This window comes from Meriones unguiculatus, chromosome 6 (genome assembly GCF_030254825.1).
Source record: "Meriones unguiculatus strain TT.TT164.6M chromosome 6, Bangor_MerUng_6.1, whole genome shotgun sequence".
NCBI classification, from domain to species: Eukaryota; Metazoa; Chordata; class Mammalia; order Rodentia; family Muridae; genus Meriones; species Meriones unguiculatus.
Window position 1 is genome coordinate 137575657 of NC_083354.1, and position 27699 is coordinate 137603355.

Here is a 27699-nt window from a genome sequence, read left to right on the forward strand (position 1 = left end):
GGATCTTGAGGAAGCACTATTCCTAATTATCTGAGAAAGTGCCAGATGGATTCATTCTTAGATTGAGTAACTGTCACCAGTTTATAAAGCCCATGGCTATGGGTGTCACTCTCTTGAGTCTTGTTACTTCACTATTTCCGATTAATTCTCATCAGAGGTAATGTATAATCATACTGAAGCAAAAATTACAGGAGAAACCATCTCCAGAATTAATCAAAAATTGGCATTTATGTGAATATGAAGCAAAGTTAAAGATGCCTAACTTGTAGTGCTCCATCTCATGTTGACTCAATACTATCTTTTCTATATTAATAAGAAATTAAATAAAACTGATCAGAGTAAAATTGAATAGATTTATATTTATGAAAATCATTTATTTTTTGTAGACAAAATTAACACCAGATAGCAAAATAAATCATTTTCCAAATTACAGACATAAATAAAATAAGCAAGTTAATATACAACTTAGTTAAATATTAATAAGGGCAGTCTTTCCCAACTATTACTTAAAAGGAGATATAAGGATCTGGTTCTTCTCTACAGTCTAAACAATTAGATAGGTTAATACACAAAACAAACAGCTTATATAAAAACTGATAATAATTCATGTACATCACATATTATACCTTTTTAAGTTTACTGAATTCAAACGATCATATGTTTAAAAGTAAGAACTGGATCATTTAATCAAATTTACTTGTGGTCATTGCAATTCCAGCTGTGTCAGTCAGACAACAAAGGTAGCCATAAAAACAGCTGGGGTTGGGAGGGGGTTGGCTCTGAAGGCATTCCTCTAACAATCATTAGCAGTAATTATGAACACAGCCATGCGGTAGTACCTGTGTGGAATTGGCTCCTGGACCTAAAGATATAAGTGGCTGAAAATGCTCAGGTTCTTTAAAAATAGTGGAGTGCCCTAGAATGACCCTCAGGTACAATATAAATCCCCTTAGCTTACTCATAATAAGTAGAAAAATGTAAATGGTGGTTGTACTGTAGAGCATATGGGATGGAAACACCCTGAAAATGCTTGTTATATACAAATGGATTTTTTCTCCCACTATTTTGATCATTAGTTTGTTGACTATTTGGTTGTAGAAACCAGAAGGGTTAACTATGGTTATTTATATAATTATCAACTAGTTAGTTTTAAGAGAGATATTTCAGTCACTGGTTAGACAGCAATTCTTTAACAATAAAAAGAGACTCTGTCTAATTTTAAATTCTGTCTGTGTGCTATTGATGGTATGGAGATGGACTGGAAACATCAGGAGCTGGAGTGAGCTGTTTGCAGGTACTCTTACTGAGAGTTGCTTGGCCTTATTTCTGTAGACTTTTTCTTAATCTCAGAACTGTTTTACTTTTGGTAATGGTGGGCTTAAATATAAAAGTGCAACATAAGGAATAAAGAAAACAACATATGCTATATAATACTATGTACTAATAATTCATCTTTAATGTAGTAGCAAAGAAAAAATATACAGGTTATACTTCTGCTTATTCCAATGGTGATACTTGGTAATCTTAAAATATTATTATATCAATTTATTCTTACAATTTATCCTGGAAAAATAAGAATATTCTCATAATTTTCTATAGCCTAATAATTCTCTAATAAATAGAAAATTTTAATTTTATGAGTAAGGTTAGTATAACTCTTGAAAAAGTTTTTATTCCAAAAGTATTATTTTAAAAATAAGTTTTAACAAATTTCTGTGTGTACATGTTTGCAAAAATTCAGGATTAAGAGGGAGACTGACTAACATGGGGTGGGTGTCTCCATGTAAACCACAAGGTTGTCAGGGGGCAACCTTGTTATTTGATCTTTGCCGCTCACTGTTTTTGAGACAGGATCTGATTTGCTGCTGTGTATAGCAGACCAGCTAGCTCAAAAAACTGTGGGCTCTTTCCTGTCTACCGTGTCGCTCACTGGAAGAGCAGTGAGATAGAACGTGTATGCTACCAAGCTCGGGCTTATGTGGGCTCTGGTTGTGAGACTCAGATCCTCATGCATACACAGCACGCACTTTACTCATTTATCAGCCTCCCTTGCCCTAAAAACCTTCCCTCTCTGCTGTGTATTTTAAGATGAATTCCAAAACTAATTTGTTTCTGAATGCCTTTATGCTCGAAAATATGCACTTTTTATTAGCATTACTCAACTGATTCTCTCAGTAGAATGAAGAAATAACAGTTGTGTAGGATTATGCAGACTAGCTGTTTTCTATTATAAATATTGAATTCTCTCGATTTTTTTATTCTCACTTTTAAAATAATTTATTTTTAGCATGTATATTAACAATTGGTAACCACATGACAGCTATGGATCACTAACATTTTCTTTTTAAATCCAACAGCTACTATAAAAGTGTAAGACTCATAAGGACATAACTAAAAAACATGGTGTTACTTTAACAATAATTGTCTATCTCTAGTTTTGAAATGATAAGTAAATTTTCTATGTTATGGTAAAATTAAATTAAAATATTATAAAAAAATTTGAGTACTAATGTTATCCTTTTTTAGTTCAGTAGCCTCTGGTGAACATTTAATTTTAAGATATGAAAAAATAAATAAATAAAAGAAAGACCTAGAAAGACTGACAAGGTGTCCTAAAGGCAGAGTACTAAACACAACAAACCATTTTTTTTCTTGTTTTTTTTTAATTTATTTACTTTTTTATTAATTACAGTTTATTCACTTTGTATCCCAACTTTAGCCCCGTCTCTCATCCCCTCTCAACCCTACCCTCCCTCTTCTCCACCTATGCCCCTCCCCCAGTCCACTGATAGGGGAGGTCCTCCTCCCCTTCCATCTGATCCTAGTCTATCACAACAAACTTTTTGACCACTGAGAAACAATGGTTTTCCTCACAGGTGAGAAACAGTCATTAGCATTTACCAAACTCCATCCTATTGTTTCTAGTCTTTAATTAAGCAGAGCAAACCAGGGGCATTAGGCATGCAAAAGCACTCAGTGACACAGGCACCTGAGGCTTCAAATGATGGCACTAATGGATGCTCAATAGAACATGGCTAAGAGTTAAAACAGAAAAATATAACAATATAACAAAATACCCTGTCACTTAAACAAGGTTGTGCTCACAAGAAACTTGCAAAGTGAATTTGATCACTAGGGGAGGACAGCCAGAACCTGAATACTAACTTCAGGGTCACTGAAGAGTTCAGAAATGAAGCTCATCCACCTACTTTCCTTTGGCTCTATACTTTTGTTGCCAGGTGTGCTCAACACACACACATTTCTATGACTTTGGACCTTGAATACAAGTACAGCTTACATGTACATGTATGTTGGCTGATTTAGGTAACGCAAGCATTTTCTTACTGTAAACTAAAAAACAAAACAAAACAAAACAACAACAACAACAAAAACCTAAAAGGCCATCCCATTAAAATTTCAATTACAGTCAGAAATTCAGAAAACTATTGGGAACATTAGAAATGTCACTGACACAGTCTTTCTTGTCAAATATTTTCTCTGTAAGGTTATTATCCATTGTTGGACAAGTAATACCATCTTAAAAGTAAAAATTTGAAATAATTGATGAAGGTTACAGTAGCAAGTGCACATTGATTTTGACATTTTTCTTTCTATAACTCGAAGCACAGGGTGTGTACTGACAGTAGGTTATTTGATAAATAAACTATAATGGATACATTATGAAGCAGGCAGCTGTTGATCCAATGCATATGTCATTCTTTCCTTACTGTATTTCTCAGACCACTTTTGAGTTAGTTCTAGATAAAGACTTGGCTTATGAGGCCGGTAATCCAGGTATACTGTGTTAGTGGTTCTTTTGGGGACAGCCTTTTCAATTTGAGTTCCTTCATGCCACTCATTGAAAGAGGTGATGGAAATTAAACTGGGGTGGGTCTGGAGGGCAGCACTTAGAGCAACTTCATAGTACTTCCCATTGATACGGTTCCTAGTACTCTGAGTGTTCCACGGACGGATGCTTGTGTCTATGTATCCGGGGCCTACACTTGGGATAAATATCAAGTTGTTCTGATCACAGAATGACTTCAGTTTAGCCCAATTCTGATGTGATGAGCCATATGTAAAGCCATTTGTAGCAAAATACGTGTAAATTCCATCAAAACCACTTTGAAGAATATCATGTTTATGCTTTTCTTCTACTAGAAGTGCAATAAACAATCCATCATAAGGAGAACTGCGAATACTCTGAGATCCTGAGGGTGTTAACAGATTGGCCCACGTTTTAGGCTTTGTGATATATGAATCATATACATAAAACATAGGCAGAGACTGTCCGGTCCTTGTCTTGTATCTATAAAAGGCTGGATGGCTTCCATATCTACAATAAAGACACATTGAAAAGTGAGATGAAACTCATAGAATATGTCACAATAAAACTATGCATCGAAAATGAAAGTGATTCTTGAAGCTTGAGCACACTGTTACCAATCCTCAGTAATGTAAACATAGTTTTAATTTCATACATTATGAGACACTGAGTATACTACCAAACAGGAGGTTAATTATCTCAGGCCAAAGCTAACAAATGGTGACTAAAGCCATAAAAAGTCTATTATGATCTTCATAACAGAGAAAACTGGTTTATCTTATCAGTGACAGGTATCCATTTGTTGCTGAAACCTCCGAGAATCCTATCAGTAAACTACTTTGCCAGAATGAAACTAATTACAAAATTCTTTAATCATCCTAGATACAAATGAAGATAGATATGCAAACATTGCTATGTTCACATTTCATCTGAACCTTCTTTTATTTTTTTTTTAATTTTCTTGTTTATTTTTCAATTTTCCTTGATAGTGTTTTCTAATTAAACAAAATCACGGTTTATCATGGTAGCACAAATAAAAACACACAGTTAGTTTAAAGTAGTCACCCTAATAAGTAATTGCCCAGTCCAAAACTCTGTAGAATGCCTAGTCTGAAGCAATGGAGGTTAGCTTAGCAATGCCGGCTGTGGTGGCACACACTGGTAGGATTTGCTGAACCTTCCTTTAAAAGATAAAATGTATATTCATGAGATTTTAAATACAAAATTACAAAATGAGTATAAATGGAAATCATAAGTAGTCTTAAAAGCATATAAAAATAGTGAAGGCAGCAACCTTTATTCACATAAAAAGTGATCTATAAGAAACCCGAGAATGTTCTTCAGTTAACTTGTGGTAATTATCGAACATGACAGATCATAAACCAACTCCCAGGTAGCATTTAAATTTACTCATAACAGTAATTATCAGAAGACCTTATAGTGTAACTATGAACACTGAAGAAACTCACTTGTCTATAATATACTTGACATTTTTATGCATGTTTTGATCATCTCGATTGCTATATGGCTCTATGTGAAAAGTGACCTAAAAAGAAAAAAAAAAACAATTAAAGAAAGCATTATCTATGACCACATATTTTACATAGTTAATAAGCTGCCAATTCACAACATTAAAGCAAATATTTATTGTACGCAGTGGTTATCAAATATTTCTTAGTAGATTATACTTACTGAGAGTTTCCACTACTAAATAGAGATAAAGCACTTCATCTGAATGAATTCATTTAACCTCCATTCCTGTATTGGGTAGCCACTGACTCTATTTGCTCAACAAAAAAGAAGCTTCCAGAAGTCTATTAAGTTGCTAAGTTTGTTTGTTTGCTCCCAGTTTGTTTGTTTGAAACAATGTGGAGTGCCTGACTGAAAGCTTTTCTAGGAGGGTAGTTTTCATGAAATAGATTTCAAAAGTCTATACTCATTATAAGACACAAGAATATACTGTGTATTCAGACAAAGCTTTCTAAAAAAAAAAGAAAGAAAGAAAAACCTTCAGCAAAGTGGTTAGATACAAAATTAACTCAAAAAAAAAAAAATCAGAAGCCCTCCTGTATACCAAAGACAAAAGGGCTGAGAAAGAAATTAGGGAAACAACACCCTTTACAATAGCCACTAATAACATAAAGTACCTTGGTGTGACTCTAACCAAGCAAGTGAAAAACCTGTTCGAAAAAAAAATTGCAAGTCTCTGAAGAAAGACAATGAAGAAGATATGAAGAAGATATCAGAAGATGGAAAGATCTCCCTTGCTCATGGATTGGTAGGATTAACATAGTGAAAATGTCCATCCTGCCAAAAGCAATCTACAGATTCAATGCAATTCCCATCAAAATGCCAACACAATTCTTTACAGACCTTGAAAGAAAAATTCTCAACTTCATATGGAAAAACAAAAAACCCAGAATTGCCAAAGCGATCCTGTACAACAACAGATTGTCTGGAGGTATCTCCATCCTGGTCTCAAGCTGTACTACAGAGCAATAGCATTAAAAACTGCATGATATTGGCATAGAAACAGAATGGTGGATCAATGGAACTGAATAGAGTCCCAGAAATAAACCCACACACCTATGGATACTTGATTTTTTACAAAGAAGCCAAAACCATACAAAGGAAAAAATACAGCATCTTTAACAAATGGTGCTGGTCCAACTGGATGTCTACATCCAGAAAAATGCAAATATATCTATATTTATCACCCTGCACAAAACTAAAGTCCAAGTGGATCAAAGACCTCAACATAAAACTAGACACACTAAATCAGTTAGAAGAAAAAGTGGGGAAGAGCCTGAACTCACTGGCATAGGTGACAACTTCCTGAACAGAACACCAACAATAGAGGAATACGGAATGGCAGAGATACACTTAAGGAAATGCTCAACATCCTTAGCCATCAGGCAAATGCAAATCAAAACGACCTTGAGAATACACAGTGAGCAGAAAGGATGAGCTTTGACTTTTATAGCTGAGGCATAACTACTCTATAAAATGACAGATAAAAGTGCTACAAGTTTATGCTCCACAGAATAATACAAACAAATACTAAAAAATTATCTTTGGAAAAAACAAGTCATCACTTAGATTTAGATTTTACTGATTTATACTTGGCAAAAACTTGGCAAGCAGCAATACAAAGAGTCACTAATTCTTCAAACATTTTTTATTAACTTTGCTTCTTTGTTTATAATTAAAAAACACATACCTAAAATGACATTTAGTTTAATCAAAATTGTAGTTACAAAGCATTTAGTATCTAATGTTATTAACACATTATGTAATCAAAACTAATGGACTATGTCCTAGAAACTATTTTTAAACAAGTAATAAAAAAAGTTAAGGAAACCTTTTTTAACCTTCCAAGTAGAAAGATAACTGTAAAAATCAACCCAATCAGAAACATATTTGTAAAAGTTAAAGTCAAATTATAGGATAATAATTAAATTATTTTTAAATAAGTTTGGTAAGTTGAAGAGCTACTGAGAGTAAGCAATTGGTATTAAACATCAGAGAATTCTGAACATGGACAAGAAAAAAATTGGAGAACAGTATTTTATAATATATAAAATATATAATAATTTCTTCCTAATTATTAAGTATCAGGTCTGAAGCATGCAGAGATCAAGTATGTTGGAGGTGTCTTTGAGGTCTTTGTTACTTTTCTCTTCTACACAAGTGGTTTTAGTAGAATTAAAAGCAGTCTATTCTCATGTATCATGAGAGTTTAACTACTTTACATTTAAAAACTTCATTAAAGCCAAAATGTCCAATTTTGTTACCTCCCACCCCAGATTTGGGGCACGGACTGGACAGATCAGGGGCCTTGGATTTACTTTGCACAAAATAAATCAGTGACTGGAAGACTTGACTATCTGCAAACTCTAGCTGCCGATAGGACTGGCTGAACGGCACTGCGGAGCATGTCATGTGACAGCTCCTGTCAGTTCATCTTAGAGACACTATTCCAAGATTTTCTTTAGGGCTACAGAAATATTCAATTTACACATATACATATATACACACACACATACATACATACATACATACACATACATATGTATGCAAGACAAATTTGCTTGCTGCCAAACTTAAACATCTGAATTCAATTCCTGAGATCCACATTATGAAAATGCAGAGTCAACGCATAAAAACTGTGTTGTGACCTTGACACAGATCCCATATATATATATGGCCACTGCCTCTAACCTGAGATATCACATATGTTGGGTCAAGAAGGGAGCAGGTACAAGGGAAAACTACACTCAAATATTTTGCTGGGAAAGATAGAAAAAAGTATATAACCATGTCTCCAAACTCCAATCCCAGGAGAGAAACCCAGAGAATCCCAGAACCCCTAGTGGGAATTCACCTGAACTAAAACTCTATGGAATAAGAAAAGTCAACATGTGAGAATGTGAGCTATATTACACAGCTTAGTCACTGGAGGCTGAGCCGCAGTAGGATTAAAATTATTAGCTGCAAAGATACTCTGAAATCCATACAGGATGAGTGAGACCCCTCACACTTGGAAAAGGAGTCCTGGCCTGGATACCAACATCCCATGTCAGAGGTTGGAAAACTTCTAAAGAAGGTTGAACTCTGCTTTTGAAATCAAGGCAGAAATCAACCCTATAGGCAACTTTCTGGATACCCACTGAGACCCTGCATAGCCAGGTCTGAATTACACATGAAGGGAAGCAGCTCTTTTATCAGCAAAATTAAATGCATAAGCCTTTTCAGGCAGAAGAGGGCTTTCCCTGAGGCTCTAAGCAAGGAAGAAGTTTTAACTGGTATTTTTTTTATTTTACTATTTTTAAATATTCATTCTTGCATAAATATTTGTTTTTATTTTTATATTACTTCATTAAATTTAACCCCTATTTCCATTGTGTACTTCTTTAGCCTACAACCCAAATCTTTCTATCTCATTTCTACTTCATTTTTTTCTTCTTTTTGTCCACTCCCTCCTCTATATACTCTTAATTGCAATTTTTTAATGTCAATAAACTTCAGGGTTTGTTTTCCCTAACAATTTCCCAATATCTCTCTTGAATTTACAATTTTATATGAATTCTTGGTCATACTCAACTCACTGTCTTTCCATAACCAGACTTAGTAGGTAATACACAAACAAATACTATTCTTGTGCCTTTATTCTCTAAAGATCATTAAGACTTAAAGGAGATAGCTGTATTTAATATTACCTGAGTTTGCATTGTAAGTCTATCCATCAATGGAGTTCCTCCTTTAATGCTCTACAATTAGAGTCGTGCTGGATATTACAACTAATTCCCCCTGAGCACGTGAGCTATATTACATGCCTAATACAGAAGCTATGAGGGGAAGGCATCTTAACCTGCCACAAGCTTTTTGGGAGAAATACAAAAAACAAGGCAATATTAAAAAACACCCACAATGACCTAACCCCAGATATACAAATATTAACAAAGAAACAAGGACCACGAAAAGTCAAGACAACAGGACTCTTCCCAAAATTATCAATTCCACAGTATTAGATTTTCCAAAGAGTGACCAGAATGAAATAGCAGACAAATAATTTAAAAGAATGACACAAAATAAGACTGAACAAATTCTAAACGGACATAAATAAGCTCCTGAAAGAATTAAAAGAAAGCAAATGAACATGTGGGTGAAATAGGAAGTCCATACATGATATGAACACAAATTTAACACATACAAATACAAAAGAAGAAAAAGATAAAAAAAAAAAATCAAATGAAAATCTTGGAAAAGTTCACTCGAACAAATTTAAAGGAAAATTGTTGCTGAAGAAATCACTTGCATAATTCACTGAACATACAGGAGTTGAGCTGGTACCTAACTAGAGGTTTTAGCCTTCACCCCTCCTGCTCCTGTACTAGAAGGCACCCAGTACACTAACAGAGAAGAAAGCTAAAAACCGGTACAGACACAAATCCTGCAACCTACACTAGTGACCATCTGCAAGATACAGTAGTACAATAGTGACACGAACATTGTGGGAATAACCAACTACTCTGATTGGATTTAAGGTCCATTCCATGAGTTTGAACCCAATCCTGGCATTACTTGTATGGCCCAAAACCTGATCCTGGAAAGTACGTGGGCCTAGAGGAAAACCAAGCACTACTGTTCTGCTAAAGGAGTATAAAAACAAAATGACTTCTAGCAATGTTCTGCTATACCCATAGCAGTCCCTCAAATTATTCCATAAAATAAAGGAAAAAATAATACTAGACCATTTTATAAAGCCAGTACTACATTGATAATCAAACCAAATAAAGAAACAATAGAAATTCATAAAGAATTTTTCCTCATGAATTTATATGTAATTTTTTCAATAAAATACTGACAGACCTAATTCTACAACATATCCAAAAGATCACTTTCATGATAAAGTTGACTTCATTTCAAGGATACAAGGATGTTTCAAAGCATGCAAATCAACAAATGTAAAAAACAAAAATCATATAACTAGGTTCAAATAGAAATCACATGACCATATAAACAGATACAGAAAAAGCCCAATGTTCTTTCATGATAAAAACAAAGGAAAAGGCAGACAACAAATACAATCTCACAAACCCTAAGGATGTAAGAATGGCAAACTTCAATACAGTACAGGAAACTTTTATAAAACTTTACACTAAATGGCAAAAATTTAAAGCATCACCATGAACATCATGAATGACAATAGGGTCCCCAAACCACCACCACCACTCTTTTTCCATGCTGAAGTCACAACAGAACTTTAACTCTTAGCTACAGACAAAAGACAATTACAAGAGATACAAAGATATAAGATATAATATAAAGATATAAGAGATACACGAAGAGAAATCAGAGCCCTGTGGTGGTAGCAGCAGTGCAGGCCTTTAATTCCAGCACTTGGGAGAAAAGGGCAGGTAGATCTTTGGAAGAGTTCAAGGCCAGTCTGGTCTACAGAGTGAGTTCTAGGACAGCCAATGCTACACAAAGAAACCTTATCTTGAAAGACCAGAGAGAGAGGGAGTAGGGGAGGGAGATGGAGAAGAAAAGGGAGACAGACAGAGAGACATAGGGAGAAATAACTAAGAAACACTTAAAAAAAAAAAAAAAAAACGCTGAACTATTGACAATGCTCTTCCTTGACTATAACATTCTATTTGACTATAATACTCTACTACTGAAGACAACACAAACTTGAGATGTAGGACATGAAGAAATCAAGCTGTTACTGATCTGGACATTTTGTGCAGATAGCTTCTAGATATCTTTAATAGTGCTGGAAGTTGCTATACACAGTGCTGGTTGAGACAAGAAACCATCAGTCTTACTCAGCTATGAACCCTGTGATCAACAATAATAACCAGCCTAACTACTAATAACGAATTACTAATAATCAGACATAACTACTGGTACAACAGTAGCATAAACACCATGAAAGAACCAAGCACCTTCTGATTTAAGGACCAGTCTTTAAGATGAACTATATTATGAGAACCTTTTTAGCTACCAATCCCTCAGCAGGAAAACCCACTAATCCCTGAGCTCCCCCAAGCTCAGGACTTGAAATCCCACCAATCCTCACTCTGGAAATCTCTGCCCCAGAAAGCTCTATCCCCTAAGAAATCCTATATAAAGACTGTGTCTGCTCAGTTCCCTGCTATCTTCTTCCAGGACCAGAGGCAGCCAACCCTGGATTCATCCCTCCACAGCCTGGACCCTTCCAATAAATCTCGTTATCTGCCTGGTGCGACTCTCTCATCAGAAGAAGCCAAAAAGCAATAAAAATAAGAATGAAGAAGTGGATCAGGGCTGAAACTCTTGAGCATCTCAGCTCAGTTGGGAAGCCCTCCCCTTGGAGCTCCAATGCCTCTTCTAAGGAGGCTTCCTCTCAGAGCTGTGTGGTTCCTGTGCTCCCATGTCTCAGGATGCCCTTCCATTGAACCTTCTCATCTCAGAGCTGTGTGGTTCCTGGTCTCCCAAACCTCAGGGTACCTTCCCATCATAGCAGGAGTATTAAACCCACAGATTAGCTCATCTCTAATCCTCAGAGGTATCTGTTTGTACAGTATATGGTGAACTGGACAAGATTCAGAGAATAAGACCGTACAAAATGCTGAGTCCTACATGGGATGTCTATATCACACACTCAGACAGAGGATCTTTGCAGAAAAGGAGGTAGAAAGAGTCTAAGAATCAGAGTAACTACAAGGAAGTTATTTTCTGAATACAAGATTAATACTAAGGGCCCTAGTAGGTCAATCAAACTCCAGCTGAAAGCCAAACATCCAAAAATATAAAAAACTAGACTTAAAGGGAAAATTAAAGAGAGACGTTGCAAGGGGACAAAAAGTTGAGTGGCTAAGGAAAAATGGGTGGATCTGACAGAAGATAGGGTGAATATTAAAATGCACTGTACAAAATTTTCGAATAGTTAATTTAAAATTTCAAAAAATATTTGGGAAGAAATTTATTTTCTAACTACTTTATAAAGATGTTATATTGTTTAAACATAGTAGTTTTGATAGGGGATATTCATACGTTAATTTTTCATAATTTCTTTTATTTTATTCATAAAGGGACTTTTTAAATCCTTTCTCTTCCTATTAAGACATATAGTGCAGGCCAGACAATGTAGTATGTGTCTTTTATCACAGCAGTTGACAGGCAGAGGCAGGAAAATCACTCTGAGCTTCAGATAAACCTGATATACATAACTAGTTTCAAGCCAGTCAGAGCTACTTACTGAGTCCTTATAGGATAGATAGTATTTTCTTCAATATTGCCAAATACAAATGAGCTAAACATTTTGAATGTAACTTTTACATATGGTTTTCCTGATTGTTTTGTAACTGTTCTTAAAGTATGTAGTCTGTTATAAACAAAGTCTAATTTTTTAAGTTAATTTTATATCCAGCTACTTTGCTGAAGGTGTTTATCAGCTGAAGGAGTTCTCTGGTAGAATTTTGGGGGTCACTCATGTATACTATTACATCCTCTGCAAATAGTGATACTTTGACTTCTTCTTTTCCGATTTGTATCCCCTTGATCTCCTTTAGTTGTCTTATTGCTCTAGCTAGGACTTCGAGTACTGTGTTGAAGAGATAAGGAGAGAGTGGGCAGCCTTGCCTTGTCCCTGATTTCAGTGGGATTAATTTGAGTTTCTCTCCTTTAGTTTGATGTTGGCTATAGGCTTGCTGTATGTTGCCTTTACTGTGTTTAGGTATGTGCCTTATATCCTTGATTTCTCCAAGACTTTAAACATGAATGGGTATTGGATTTTGTCACATGCATTTTCGGCATCTCCTTCAGTTTGTTTATATAGTGGATTACATTGATGGATTATTGTATACTCAACCACCCCTGCATGGCTGGGATGAAGCCTACTTGGTCATGGTGGATGATATCTTTTATGTGTTCTTGGATTTGGTTTGCAAGTATTTTAATGAGTATTTTTGTTTCAATGTTCATAAGAAAGATAGGGTCTGAAGTTCTCTTTTTTTGTTGAGTCTTTCTGTGGTTTGGGTATCAAGGTGACTGTAGCTTCATAGAATGAGTTTGGTAATGTTCCTTCTGTTTCTATTTTGTGGCCAAAGACAAAGGGGCCAAAAAAGAAATTAGGAAAACAACACCCTTTACAATAGCCACTAATAACATAAAGTACCTTGGTGTGTGACTCTCACCAAACAAGTGAAAGACCTGTTCGAAAAAAAAAATTCAAGTCTCTGAAGAAAGATATTGAAGAAGATATCAGAAGATGGAAAGATCTCCTGTGCTCATGGATCAGTAGGATTAACATAGTGAAAATGGCCATTCTGCCAAAAGCAATCTACAGATTCAATGCAATTCCCACCAAAATAACAACCCAATTCCTTACAGACTTTCAAAGAACAACTTTTAACTTCATATGGAAAAACAAAAAACCAAGAATTGCCAAAACAATACTATACAACAAGAGATCGTCTGGAGGTATCTACATCCCTGATCTCAAGCTGTACTACACAGCAATAGCAATAAAAACTGCATGGTATAGGCATAGAAACAGAATGGTGGATCAATGGAATCAAATGGAAGAAATAAGCCCACAGAATTATGGATACTTGATTTTTGACAAAGAAGCCCTCTTCAACAAACGGTGCTAGTCCAACTGGATATCTACATGCAGAAAAATGCAAATATATCCATATTTATCACCCTGCACAAAACTAAAGTCCAAGTGGATCAAAGACCTCAACATAAAACCAGATACACTAAATCAGTTAGAAGAAAAAGTGGGGAAGAGGCTACAACTCACTGGCATAGGAGACATCTTCCTGAACAGAACACCAACAGCACAGGCTCTAAGAGCAACAATCAATAAATGGGACCTTGTGAAACTGAAAAGCTCCTGTAGAGCAAAGGACTCTGTCATCAGAACAAAACAACAGCCTACAGACTGGGAAAGGATCTTCACCTAACCCTGTATATGACACAGGGCTAATATCCAGAATATATAAAGAACTCAAGAAGTTAAAAAGCAACAAATCAAGTAATACACTTAAAAAATGGAGTACAGAGCTAAACAGAGAATTCTCTATAGAGGACTACAGAGTGGCAGAGAAACACTTAAAAAAATGCTCAACGTCCTTAGTCATCAGGGAAATGCAAATCAAAATGACCCTGAGATTTCACTTTACACCCATCAGAATGGCTAAGATCAAAAATTCAAGTGACAACACATGCTAGAGAGGATGTGGAGAAAGGGGAACCCTCCTCCACTGCTGGTGGTAATATAAACTTGTGCAACCACTTTGGAAATCAATCTGTCACTTTCTCAGACAATTAGAAATAATGCTACCTCAAGAAGCAGCTATACCACTCCTAGACATATATCCAAAATATGCTCAAGCACACAACAAGGACATTTGCTCAACCATGTTCATAGCAGCTTTATTCGTAATAGGCAGAATCTGGAAACAACCCAGATGTCCCTCAATGGAAGAATGGATGCAGAAATTGTGGTACATTTACACAATGGAATACTACTCAGCAATTAAAAACAAGGAAATCATGAAATTTGTAGGCAAATGAAGGGATCTAGAAAAAGAATCATCCTGAGTGAGGTGTCCCAGAAGCAGAAAGATACACATAGTATATACCCAGTTATAAGTGGATATTAGACATATAATAGAGGATAAACATACTAAAATATTTATACCGAAAGAAGCTAAGCAAGTAAGTAAGATGATCAGTCCTCACTCAGAAAGACAAATGGGATGGACATTGGAAGAAGGAGAAAACAGGAAACAGGAGAGGAGCCTACCACATAAGGCTTCTGAAAGACTCCACCCAGCAATGTATCAAAGCAGATGCTGAAACTCATAGCCAAACTTTGGACAGAGTGCAGGGAAACTTACGAAAGAAGGGGGAGATAGTAAGACCTGGAGAGGACAGGGACTCCACAAGGACAGCAACAGAACCAAAAAAATCTGGGCCCAGGGGTCATTTGTGAGACTAAGGACCATTTGTGAATATAACCTAGAACCTCTGCTCAAATATAGCCCATGTTAGTTCAGTATCCAACTGTGTTCCCTCGTAAGGGGAATAGGAACTGTCTCTGACATGAACTTAGTGGTTGGCTCTTTGATCATCTCCCCCTGACAAGGGAGCAGCCTTGCCAGGCCACAGAGGAGGACAATACAGCAGTCCTGATGAGACCTGATAAATTAGGGTCAGATGGAAGGGAAGGAGGACCTCCCCTATCAGTGGACTTGGAAGAGGGGCATGGGAGGAGATGAAAGAGGGAGGGTAGGAATTAGGGAGGCGTCCACAGCTGGGATACAAAATAAGCTCTAATTAATATAAAAAAATAAAAATTTAATAAAAAATTCAAAAATAAAGAAAAAAGTCTATATTCAAAAAAAACAAAATGTAATAAATGAATATAAAACATGTTTAGAAAAAAAACATATAATATAGGATACACCTACTAATATCTGTACACCTAAAGAAACTAATCATGGAGGATGACTCTGGCTAAATGCTCAAACCCTATACAGCAAGGCAAAGAAGAGGATGAACATCAGAAGAAGGAGAAAACAGGGAACAGTACAGGAGCCTGCTATAGAGGGCCTCTGAAAGGCTCTAGCCTGCAGGGTATCAAAGCAGATGCTGAGACTTATGGCCAACCTTTGGGCAGAGTACAGGGAATTTCATGAAAGAAGTAGGAAATAATAAGACCTGGAGAGAACAGGAGCTCCACAAGGAGAGCAACAGAACCAAAAAATCTGGGTACAGGGGTCTTTTTGAGACTGATACTCCAACCAAGGACCATTGATGGAGATAAATTAGAACCCCTGCACAGATGTAACCCATGGCAGTTCAGTGTCCAAGTGGGTTCCATAGTAATGGGAACAAGGACTGTCTCTGACATGAACTGATTGGCCAACTCTTTGATCACAGCAACCTTACCAGGCCACAGAGGAAGTACAGATACTCCTGATGAAACCTGACAGACTAGGATCAGAAGGAAGGAGAGGAAGACCTCCCCTATCAGTGGACTTGGGGAGGGGCATGTGTAGAGAAGAAGAAAGGAGGGTGGGATTGGGAAGGGAAGGGGGATGGAGCCATGGGGGGGATACAAAGTGAATAAAGTATAATTAATAAAAATTAAAATGAAAATGAAAAAAAAGAAAAAACAGTAAGGGGTATCTTCTTAAAACTGGATTGGTTCTGAAATTTAAATTATTAAAACAAATCTTTAAGAAGCAGTAATATTTTAAAACATTTCTGCATATATCAAGTTTTAATTAAAATGAGTATATAAAATATTATTACTATAAAAGGTCAGAGGAATATCAATGATACATATAGTTTGAAAGTAAATTAAATACCTTCAGATTATATTTGTGAGCTTTATCCAAAATTGTTGGAACCAAGTAATCAGTAGCTTCTCCATTCTTATCACTTGAATCAGGTGGATACCAAGACAGGGCCAGTACTCCTAATAGAAAATCATAACAAAAAATGAAAAACAGTAAGGCATTACCAAGAGTGACTGCAGGTGTCAAAAACTGGCAACATGAGTTCCAAGTATATTCAAAATGGTGGTGCAGTTATTTGGTTATTTGATCCAATATTTATGTAACGATTTTAAACAATATCTTTTGAAATTAATATACCACATATTTTACAATAATTAAGGCTCTTAGTAAGAAAGCATGTAGTCCTTATATCTATCACCAACCATACTGCCCAGTTCTTCACCTGCACATCTTTCATTCAAATGCAATATTTTCTATATTTGACATGGCTTTTATTAGTGTCGTCTGATTCTGTAGATAAACTAACCATTATAGTATCAGACAGACTGGTTTAATATAAACATTAGTCTCCTGCCTAATGTTTATCTAACCCTCCTTCCTTCCACTGAATAGCCCCAGTTTTAATTGATTTTTCACTCTCTATAATTCTGTCTCTGTCAGAATGTCATATAACTTGAACCTAAAGTACATAGCCCTCTACAACTGGACCCTTTTGCTTAACTACTTGTACTTTAGCTCTATCATGTCTTTTTATGACTTAGTAACTCATACTTTTTTACTGCTGCATATTCATTTTGTGGATGTTTATCCACTTTCCTATTAAACATACTGGTAGCTTTTTACTTCTGGCAATTATGAATAAAACTTCTCTAACCATCCATATTCTGTTTTTTTTATACAACCATTTAAGAAAAGAATTAATATAGGCAAAATGATGGGAGTTGTTCCCTATGCTACCTACTTATTTCTTTACTAAGAAATTACAATATAGGTATTAGGAACACCAGCATAAAGAGAAATCATTAACCAAAGAGAGAATATTTAAGACAAATACTTCAAAGTTTCACATATAAAGGAATGGTAGGGCAGAAGAGACAGCACGGATGTCTCATTGGACCAATGTTTTTTTTTTTTTAATACAGGGGAAGAAATAATAATATTATATAAAGAAAATATTGTGAAAATTAAGGAATCAAGATTAGAAATGGCTCAAAATGAAGTCAGCCAAAATTCCATCATGGATGGGTACAGGATTCACCTAATGCCACGATTGGCTGAGGAACAATTAGCAATTCTAAGGATATTGGAGAAGTAACAGTTTTCTCCAGAGATGTGGTCCCTAAGAGATTACCCTCATGCACATATAGGCTCTACTAATTGGACTAAGTGAGTTTATAAACAGAGCACATAAAGTTGAAAATAAAAAGTGATGGTGGTTGGGGGGGAGTAAGGGGAAGAATTAGAGAGGAGGGAATGGAAAATAGATTCAGTTAATCCACATTAAATGCACAGATGAAATTCTTAAACAGAAAAAGAAACTGCTGCAGAGGTAGACTTTAACACTCAAATTTTGTCATAGTCATAATACACACAGAAGAATTCTAAATAGAGGAACAAAGTGACACTTTCATTAAAGCTAATGAGGGAAAGCTATCTTCGTTCTCTATCCAAGAAATAGCAAAAACCTGTAACAGAATAAAGAACTGATAGTGGATGGGGGTCCAGGGAAGTTTTGGCTATTGAAGAAGGGAGCTGCACCTAGAAAAGGATGTTGGGGAAAATAAAACTTGGGGAAAAAAAACTGATCAATATTTGAGCAGTCCACTAGCCGCACTTGTAACATCAAGGGTAACAAGAAACATTTTCTTACCTGACAGCCTAGAAAAGAAACTTCCTTCTCACAAAAAGCAATGGAAATAAACATATATAAAGGAAACAGCACATCTCGAAAGTCACAAAGCATGTGACTACTGTAAGCAAGTTTCACAGAATTCAAACCAGGATTCTACTCATAATAATCATGCAATAACTTCTAGCAGCTATTGATCTAACAGCAGACCAGCGTCAAAGATAGGCAATAACAAATGTCATGAAGAAGGTCCTAGCAGAAGGATTACTAAGCTCATAATCAAAGCAATCAGGAAGTCAGCTCCCTCACGTGTGCCTGGAAGGAGTGGAGCAGCTCTAGGAAACAGCAGTCTACAGCCCTGACTCTGAATGCTCACATGTCTGCCGTGCTTCATGCAGGTTTCTAGGTGAGCCCACATCAGCATTCTTAACAGCAAAAACAAAGCAAAGTCACTCAGGAAGGATCTTCTTCCTGAGCCCAAATACCATGTTTCAAAGAATAATGAATAATAGAAGCACAATAAAAAGAACACACGGAAATAAAGCATCGGGCTTTATTGGTGGAATTCCAAAAGACAACAGTCCTGGCTAGGTGAAACCTTCGGATGCTCTCCCTAGTGACTAAAGCATTTCTCAGGCACTGGGTATTATCTAAAGACATATACTTGGAAATTACACAAAAGGCAGAGAAAGATGAGGGGCATTGGTGACACGAGAATAACTAGTGATTACTTTCACCAGTAAAGTTAAAGGTATACAATGTAATACTACAGCAACTTTAAAAATAAATAAGATTGATTGTATGTACTAGGCCAAAAGAGATTACAGAATGAAATCATTCACAAATTCAATGTCAGATAAGGGATAAAGATGAAGAAAGAATCATAAAAAGGACAGGTGAAAGGCAAAATGAAACATTTAAAGCCTTTTACATTAAAGCTTTATTACATTAAATAAAGCCTTATTACATTAAATAAAAAATGAAATTGACAAATTGAAAAGAAATAAAGCCAAACTGTATACTACAAAAGCAAAAACAGGGGAAATGTCCAACACATGGCTACAGAAGCAAACACCCTCAATCATATAATAAAATATAATCACCAGTAAAAATGACTAAAACTGATATTCTTAACAACACAGATGAATCACAAAATCCTGTGCTATGCAAAATAAGACAAGCAAAGAGGATAGCTAATTAATTCTGTTGTCATAAGGGAAAAATCACAAGCACTTCACAGTGACAGAGGTCAGATACAGATGTTGACATGGGGTCAGGGTCAGCAGTAAACAGGGCAATGATGACAATTTAGGCAAAGGAGGAACTCGTGGACTTTTTTCCTCAGCTTTCCAAGCGTTAAAAGGGCAGGCATGCTCTACCATACACCATCAAGGATGAAGCCTTTTGGGTTACAGAGATACTTTATTTCATGGGTATATTGGTACTTTAAAAGATGAGATAATTTTTTATATTAAGTATAATTCTTTAATAATAAAATTGTGAATTGAGTTAGAAAACAATAACAGCATATCTAAAAATACTTTTATTAATTAAACAAAGTACATTAAAACCAATTAAAAAGTGGTTACCTAAATTTTTAAAAATACATATTACCTAGGTCTGGTGTCGTAGGGCCATAACCTCAGCTACTTAAAAAGATTAAAACAGGAGGACCAGCCTTCAGTCCTTAAAGACCCTGCCTCACAATATAGGACAAAAAGGGCTGTAGCTCAGGTGTAGAGGGGTGGCCTAGCACATGTGAAGTCATCAGTTCAAATCCCAGTCCTGCAAAGCAACAACAACAGTAACAAACCAGAACAGGATACACAGGCAGATTAATCAGGGATAAGAGTTAAGACTGTAACTAACAGTAAAGACTGAATAGTAATTTAACTGTCCACACAAATTATTTACATATGGAAATAAATGAATTACCAACCAATTGAGGCTGAGCGTATTTGCCTCATGTGAGTTTCTACAACAGAGGGGTCTCTAGAGCTGTAACTTCCTAACTCAGGATAAAAACTGGAGCCGATGTCATCTGGAGGAGTATGTCTCCCTTGTGGATAGTTCTTGGCTATTCTAGGGTCCCAATGCTCCAAGACCGGATGATTCCAGTGTAGATATTTACCATCAAATTGTGGGTTTCCATACCAACTGTAATAAAATACATGCACAAAATAGTTCAGAGGAGGCAGTTCTTCCAGGTTCACTTCAGAGGCTTTGGATGGCCACACAGTCATGGCAGCAGCTTGTAAATTCTTGGAATTGGTTTCCATGTTGATTCTATCACTCTTTTGGAAGTCAGCTTTGTTTCCCAAATAGGGCTTTGGTGGATGAAGTTCTGGAAGAAGGTCAAGTCCAAAAGGAGTTCCAAAGGACGCTGTGTTTGGCCTCAGCATCTTTAAGCCCATCATCAGGGAGAAGACAAATGAAATAAATAGTGACAAAATGATACAAGTCCTCCTTCGAAATTTTGCCATGATGACATACTTTAAACTCCAAAATAGTTAAGTGTTTTGCTGCAATTCATTGAAAAAAAAAATCGTTAGTAACTGATACCATCAATATTTTTCACAGATTTTAAAATGGAAACTAAAACCTAGACTTTAAAAAAGTAACAGTATTATAATAAATCACCAAAAACTATTAAATAAAAGAACATGTATACACACACACACACACATACACACAAACACCCAAACACACACAGGCAAATACACATACACAAGAAGTACTGATTTGAAAATTTCATTGTATATGTCAATAATATCTAGTCAGATGAAACCTAGAAACCTGTTTACAAATTGAAATATATTTTTCATCATGTGACTAAACTTTATATATACAGAATATACAAAGTAAGTAATTCATTTATATGGACTAAAGTTTAAAGTGGCAGTTAATGAAGGAAGATACTTATGAGTCAGTCTTTTAAATAAAAACATTAAAGTCTAGTGATAATGTTTTCAAAAGGGTCCTTAAGTTGAAAAAATAATATTAGAAGAAGGGAATAATTATACATTTTAAATTTTATTTGAGAATGGAATAAAATCACTTAAAACTTTGTAATGATAGTTCTGGAAAAAAATGGAGGTTAGATATTCTGGCAACAATCAATTACCACTGAATGACTGTATTCCCAAAACCCATGAATCAAAAACATAACTCCTATCTCAACACTGTTGAGTCAGACTTAGTGGGAGATGATGGCTCCACCCACCATGAATATTTTTTTACCTTTTATTAAAAGTTTTAAATTTTAGATTACTGTTTTAGGTTTCCTGGTGGCACTTTCAAGCATATTTGTTTTCGATGGATCTCTTCTTTCTTGTCCCCCAGCCCTTGTTGAAAGCCCTTGCATCTCCTGTTACCCTAGCTTCCTTTCCACTGCCATGCTACTTGTGTCCTAATATCCTCACCTCCTTCTTCAACACCCTTTCCACTCTTGAATTTTCCTTTCAAGTTCCATAACCTATAACCATGCTTTCCCTCCTCCTTACATACACATATACATACAAATATGCCCTAAAGATCAGCAAATGAGAGAGAACATGTGATTTCTAACTTGAGTTATCTCATTTAACATTTTCCAGATGCCTCAATTTCCACGCAAATTCCTTTATCTCATTTTTCTTAAAAGCTTAACAAAATTGAACTGTATATGTATACCACATCATGAATGACTTAATAGTGTTGTCAGGCTGGTTTGCTCTCTTGAGCTCTTCCTGTTCAAAGGATACAATATCTAGACACCATCAGACAACATCCCTCCTCCAACAACTAATTCTGCCAAATCTTAATTTTAGATTTCCTAATGTCAGAGCTGTGAGAAATAAATTTCTCTTCCATATGAATGATCTAGTTTTCTGAACCTTTTTATTGTAACATATAATGGACTAATATACAAAGTAACAGGCAAGAATCATGTTAATGTTTGATGGGACACAGTATTGCCATATATTTGTGAGTATTTCACCAAAACATCCTTAACTCATAAAATGGAAAAAATGACAGTTGACAGACTACCAAACAGCATTTTCAACAAGCGGTCAAAATTAATTTGGGGCACAGTTGACAATGGTTTTCTAGAGAGAATATACTGTGAATGAAACAATCACTGCTATGGAATTTTGTTAAAAAATTAACGTCATGAAGAAACTAAGGCCACACACAAACAGACACATGCATATGTATTTGTACTCGTAAATATTCCCATACATACTCATCCATTATACATAGTTTATACACTCTGCTCTCTACATTGGAGTTCTGTGTCCAAGGTTCAAGTAACCACAGATGGCTACTGACCAGAAATTTTACATCTGTGCCCCTATAGCACTGGAATACAGAAAACTGCTGAAAAAGAGTAGAGAGAATGTAGGAGCTGGAGGATGGAGAGAGGATGCTGTGAAATGCTATCAAAATGGACTCAGCAGCTGTAGTTACTGCACAAGAACAAGAGAATTAAAAATTCCAGCAGGAAGCAGTGTTCTCAAGGGCCAAAATATAGCTGAGCACTACTGGTAGTTGATGACTGCTTGGAGAGAGACACAGTCACATTATCCTCAGGGTGCGGCCACCCCTAGGTTGCTTATAGCACAGAGAACAACCCCACACCTATGTGTTCTTGTGCAGCACCAAGTAAAAACAACAACAACAACAAAAAAAAAAAACCTCAATTAATTATGGAGGCCAGGTGTGGTGGCACCTGTAATCCTAGTACTGAGGGTGGTGGAGGCAGGCAGATCTCTGTGTGTTTGAAGCCAGCCTGGTCTACAAAGTGGGTCCAGGACAGCCAAGGCTACACCAAGAAACCCTGTCTTGAAAAACAAAACAAAATTAATTATGGAGGACATAAAGTTGGCCAAATTCTGGGACAAGTTGGAGGGGGGACTAGAGTGTAAGTATATATATATGAAATTTTCAAATAATAAGTAAAAGTTATTATTTAAATTTTTTTGAGCTCTGTGGTTACAAGTCCAAATTACTGTATTTTCTTTGTCTAACCTGATGTTTCTATATTTCTTTTCTCCATTGCAGTTATCTTATTCATAGGACCGTCAGGATGAAGACTCATGTCATATCTGACAACATATCACTAAGTAATTATAAACCAAGAGCAATTCTTCATGATGATCATGATAAAAGTTGGGTGACATGAAACCAATCCAGACCTGGGAGATGGATGTGACACACATCTTTAATCCCAGAACTTGTGAAACAGAGGCTAGCAGATCTCTATGAGTTTCCAGGCCATCCTGGAACTTCCAGGCCAGCCAGGGCTACATATTAAGACTCTTTCTCAAAATGAATGAATGAATTAATTAATATAATAAAACTAACCCACTGGAAGTAGGAGAAAACAAGTAACAGGACAGTAGCCTACCACAGAGGGCACCTGGAAGACTCCACCTAGCAGTGTTTGAAAGCAGATGCTGAGATCCATAACCAAGCCTTCGGCAGAGTATAGGGAATCATATGAAGGAAGGAGGAATTAGTATGACCTAGAAGGGACAGGAGCCCCATAAGGTCCAAATATATCAGGGCACAGGGGTCTTCTCTGAGACTGTTTTTCCAAACAAGGACCATGCATGGATATAACCTATAACCCCTGCTGAGACATAGCCCATGGTAGATGAGTATCTAAGTGGGTTCCCTAGTAAGGGAGACAGGAATTGTTTCTGACATGAACTCAATGTCTGGCTCATTGAGCTTCCCTTCCCCCCCCCCCAAGGGAGGAGCAGCCTTGCTAGGCCACAGATAAGGACATTGCAACCATCCTGAAGATACCTGATAAGCTAGGGCCAGATGGAAGGAGAGGAGGACATCCTCTCTCAGTAGACTCAGAAAGGGCAGGGAGGAGATGAGGGAGGGAGGGGAGGATTGGGAGGAAAAGAGGGAGAGGGCTACAGCTGGGATACAAGTAAATATATAAAATTATTAAAAAAAAAAAAAAACAAAAAACAAAAAACTAACCCAGTATATTAGACTGAGCATGTAGTTCAGTGATATGAACATATGCCTAGCATGACCAACTCCTTGGGGTCTTGATCCTTAGCCCTGCCTGGAAAAAACAAACAAATAAATAAATATACTGAATATATTATCTCTAGAAAAGCATTCAAGGTTCAAGTCAAAGCAGAAATCTGCCTTCTCTTCCTAACCCTTTCCCAAAGTCTCCTGAGTAGAAAACTTGTTCTCCTTTAATAGTTGTATTTCTCCTACTGTAACTGCAACCAACCTTTCTGTGTACCAGTTTTCTAGTATAGATTTACCAAAGTAGACTTATACTACAGTAGATCCCAACAGATATTACGATCCCCGATCACTACCAGTTTTCTAGTATAGATTTACCAAAGTAGACTTATACTACAGTAGATCCCAACAGATATTATCATCCCCGATCATTATCAGCTTAAGTTTTGGCCCTCCTGCTTCTGACACTAGCATGTGTTTGGGAAGTAAATCTATAAAAGTTTCTACTCTTCATATGCAGGCCAGATCTGCGTCAAGTGCATAATAAACAACAATGTAAATGAACATTTATGAAGACTTAATAATTTTAAAGTCCATCTTACCATCTTAAAATTTGTGACAATACAATGCCTCTGAAGCATAAAACAAGCAGTGTTCTTGCAGGAGACAGGCAAAGGATCAACTTACCCACCTTTAACTAAAGAAAGAGGTTTCAGAAGTTACTTGTGAGAAAAACAAACAAAAATCCCTCTACAAGTCAACTGCTGGTGTATAGGTTCTCAAAGCAGGAAACTCAAGGTACTGGCTACTAACAATCTGTGTTCATCAAAGGAAAGTTTGCACTTTGCAGAAGTTACAGACTGGTTCTTCTGAAACCAGGCTATTTTTATGTTTCACGCTTTTAATATTTTAAAATGACAGCTAATGTGATTTCTAATTTTAAAAAAGTATTACATACTCGTGTAGCCAAGGGATCTAAATGACCCAGAAACAGAGTGATACTGATTATTTTTAAAATATTTGCCCATATAATATAACTTAGAAAAAGTCAGTTTCCATTTTTAAAATTATCAGTTAAATTACAAAAATTTCTTCCACTTATTCTTTTGTTTTGATACTGTTCTCTTCTAATTTTATGCTAGATACGATTGAGTTAGGCAGGTGCACCACTGGCCTGCTCTTAGGAAAGCTCCTGGCACCTCTACCAGACGGGCCTGAGTTTAGGACTTCTGCTCCCTTCTCCAATGGGTATAAAGCAGATGAGTGATTAAATACTGAGTTCTGAGGCCGAATCTGCATATATCTTAAAAATGAAAAGGTCATTTGAATGACTTATTGCCTAGGCCAAAGTTAGTGTAAATTTATATAGACACACCTGAGCTTAAGACTGGCAACATTTTTCTTCCTTTAACATCTTTTAAAAATAGTGAGTACCTAGACAAAGATAAAACTAACATAGATAAAAATACACATCTGAAACTTCCAGATTCTTGCTCAGGTCAGTTCTATTGCAAGCAGAAGAAATCTTTTGTACAGAAGTTCAGTCAGACATAATCTCATTATTCCATTTTTACGTTCGCAACCATCTATGAAGTAGATGTTGCAGGTACTTCTATGTACTTCATGTTACAAGTGATGAAACCCAGCAGTTAACTTTTCCCAAGCTTTTGGGCTAGCAAATAGCCAAGTAACCTGCCACTGAGCATCTAGCAAGCGCAGAATACAGTACAGGAACTTGGGCTCCTGGCTGCGGCCTATGTGGCTTCAAGTATAGAAGGCATGCTAAAATGACTTTCACCATGGAAGATGGCTCAGAAGATATGATCAATGACTTTTTTTTTCACCATGGAAGATGGCTTAAAAGATATGATCAATGGTTCCCTCCTCCTTGAACTGTGGCCCACAACTAATGAGAAGGCAGCGCATCATGTTTACTTTCTGATCATATACCCATTACCTATATAGGAGTATGAAGCACTTACAGCTTTGTAAGTGTAACTAACGTGAATTACTTTCACCAAAACCTGGATTAAGTTTGCATTTTTCTTTCAACCAGCCGCCTATACACTGAAAGGTGAATAGACTATCATCTAAGTCTCATTTATATTTATTTCTAAGCTCATCCAGACTTACATTAGCTTTTGTAAGCCTCCTTGTAATTAGTTTTTAGTACTTCTTCATCTCCCATTCTATCATCCGTAGGTGCTTGACATAACGAAACGAAAGTTTTAACCGCTCGTACAGCCCAACTTGTTCCACCGCAAACGGAAAAGAAACCGGCCACTGCAAAGGGGCTTTCTATAGTGCACACAGAGCCAAGCAAGTTAAAGGGGAACTGGACAAAGACCTCGGAGAACGGACCTGTCCTGGCGGCCTTTCCGGTGCAAAGCTCGCCAGGAAGACTGCCGCCGCGACCGCCTGGGGCCTCCGACTCACTCCCAGGTTCGGGACTCCGGGTGGAGGTGTGGAAAACCGCCTTGGGGCAAACTTGAGCGGCCGGGCCAGGCCCGGCTGCGTTGCGGGTAACTAGGCTGAGCAGGACTGGGTTCCTGGGTCAAAGGGCGCCGCAAGCAGGCAGCCCCCGATTGGCTGGCGGTAAGCGCGTAGGCGTTAGCCGCGGAGTCGCTGTGGGCCTCAGCTCCGGGATCCCGCACTACTCACCGGGATCTGACAGCAGGCCACGGGCGGGGACTCACCGACTGAGGGAAGGAATCCCGAGCTCGGCCAGCGCTGACAGCTCTTGCGGCGGACGTTCAGTCCCGCCTCCCAGAGGACACCGCCGGGCAGGGTTCCGGGGGTGGGGCTCTGCGGGACCCCGGCTTCTGGGCGTGGCGAGGCTTCTGGGCGGGGCTTCTTGTGAGGTGTGGCGCTGGGGCGGGGCTTCTGGCAGAGGCAGGGCTTCGGGGGCGGGGCTCAGAGTCTCCAAGCTGGTACTAGAGACTTCAGCAGGGCCTCGGTGGAGGCAGCTAGGAGAAATGAAAACGCTCTTATTTTTTGCCTCTAAGTTATTTTTGACTCTAAATTAAGCCACAAATCAATAGAGGTCAGGTGTGTTTTGTTGTTCATATTTTAATAATTCATTCAATTGTATTTATGATGCATTGCTTATTTCCAAAGTTGAAGTGCATTTTAGTTTATAAATGGATCTTTCATTTGCAAGCCAGAAGTAGACAAAGATATATTAAACTTACAGGTATACTAGGGATCATGTGTGTGCAATTACAATAAAAATGGAGACTAAG

General features: G+C 37.0%; 1 protein-coding gene across 10 annotated transcripts; it reads right to left on the reverse strand.

Moving 5' to 3' along the window:
- Positions 1–353: 353 nt before the first annotated feature.
- Positions 354–27285, reverse strand: Manea (mannosidase endo-alpha). Of its 10 annotated transcripts, XM_060386077.1 has the most exons (7): positions 26819–27096; positions 25060–25154; positions 24458–24545; positions 20418–21000; positions 16699–16808; positions 5296–5372; positions 354–4336 (listed from the first exon to the last, which is right to left on the reverse strand). In XM_060386077.1, the coding sequence occupies exons 4-7, from the start codon at positions 20959–20961 to the stop codon at positions 3679–3681; spliced, it is 1389 nt and encodes a 462-aa protein (XP_060242060.1). In that variant the 5' UTR covers positions 20962–21000; positions 24458–24545; positions 25060–25154; positions 26819–27096; the 3' UTR covers positions 354–3678. The 10 variants fall into 10 exon arrangements, with proteins under 10 accessions (XP_060242060.1, XP_021519354.1, XP_021519357.1 ...); XM_021663679.2 differs by lacking the exons at positions 24458–24545; positions 26819–27096 and adding an exon at positions 27119–27273; XM_021663682.2 differs by lacking the exons at positions 24458–24545; positions 26819–27096 and adding an exon at positions 27154–27260.
- Positions 27286–27699: the final 414 nt, after the last annotated feature.

Coding starts and splice junctions, on each gene's coding strand:
- Manea (XM_021663685.2), bottom strand. CDS start 20,961: ATGGCAAAATTTCGAAGGAGGACTTGTATCATTTTGTCACTATTTATT. Junction 16,809..20,417: donor AATACGCTCAGCCTCAATTG/GTTGGTAATTCA, acceptor ATTTTCTATTAG/GAGTACTGGCCCTGTCTTGG. Junction 4,337..5,295: donor GTCAAGTATATTATAGACAA/GTGAGTTTCTTC, acceptor TCTTTATTGTAG/ATATGGAAGCCATCCAGCCT.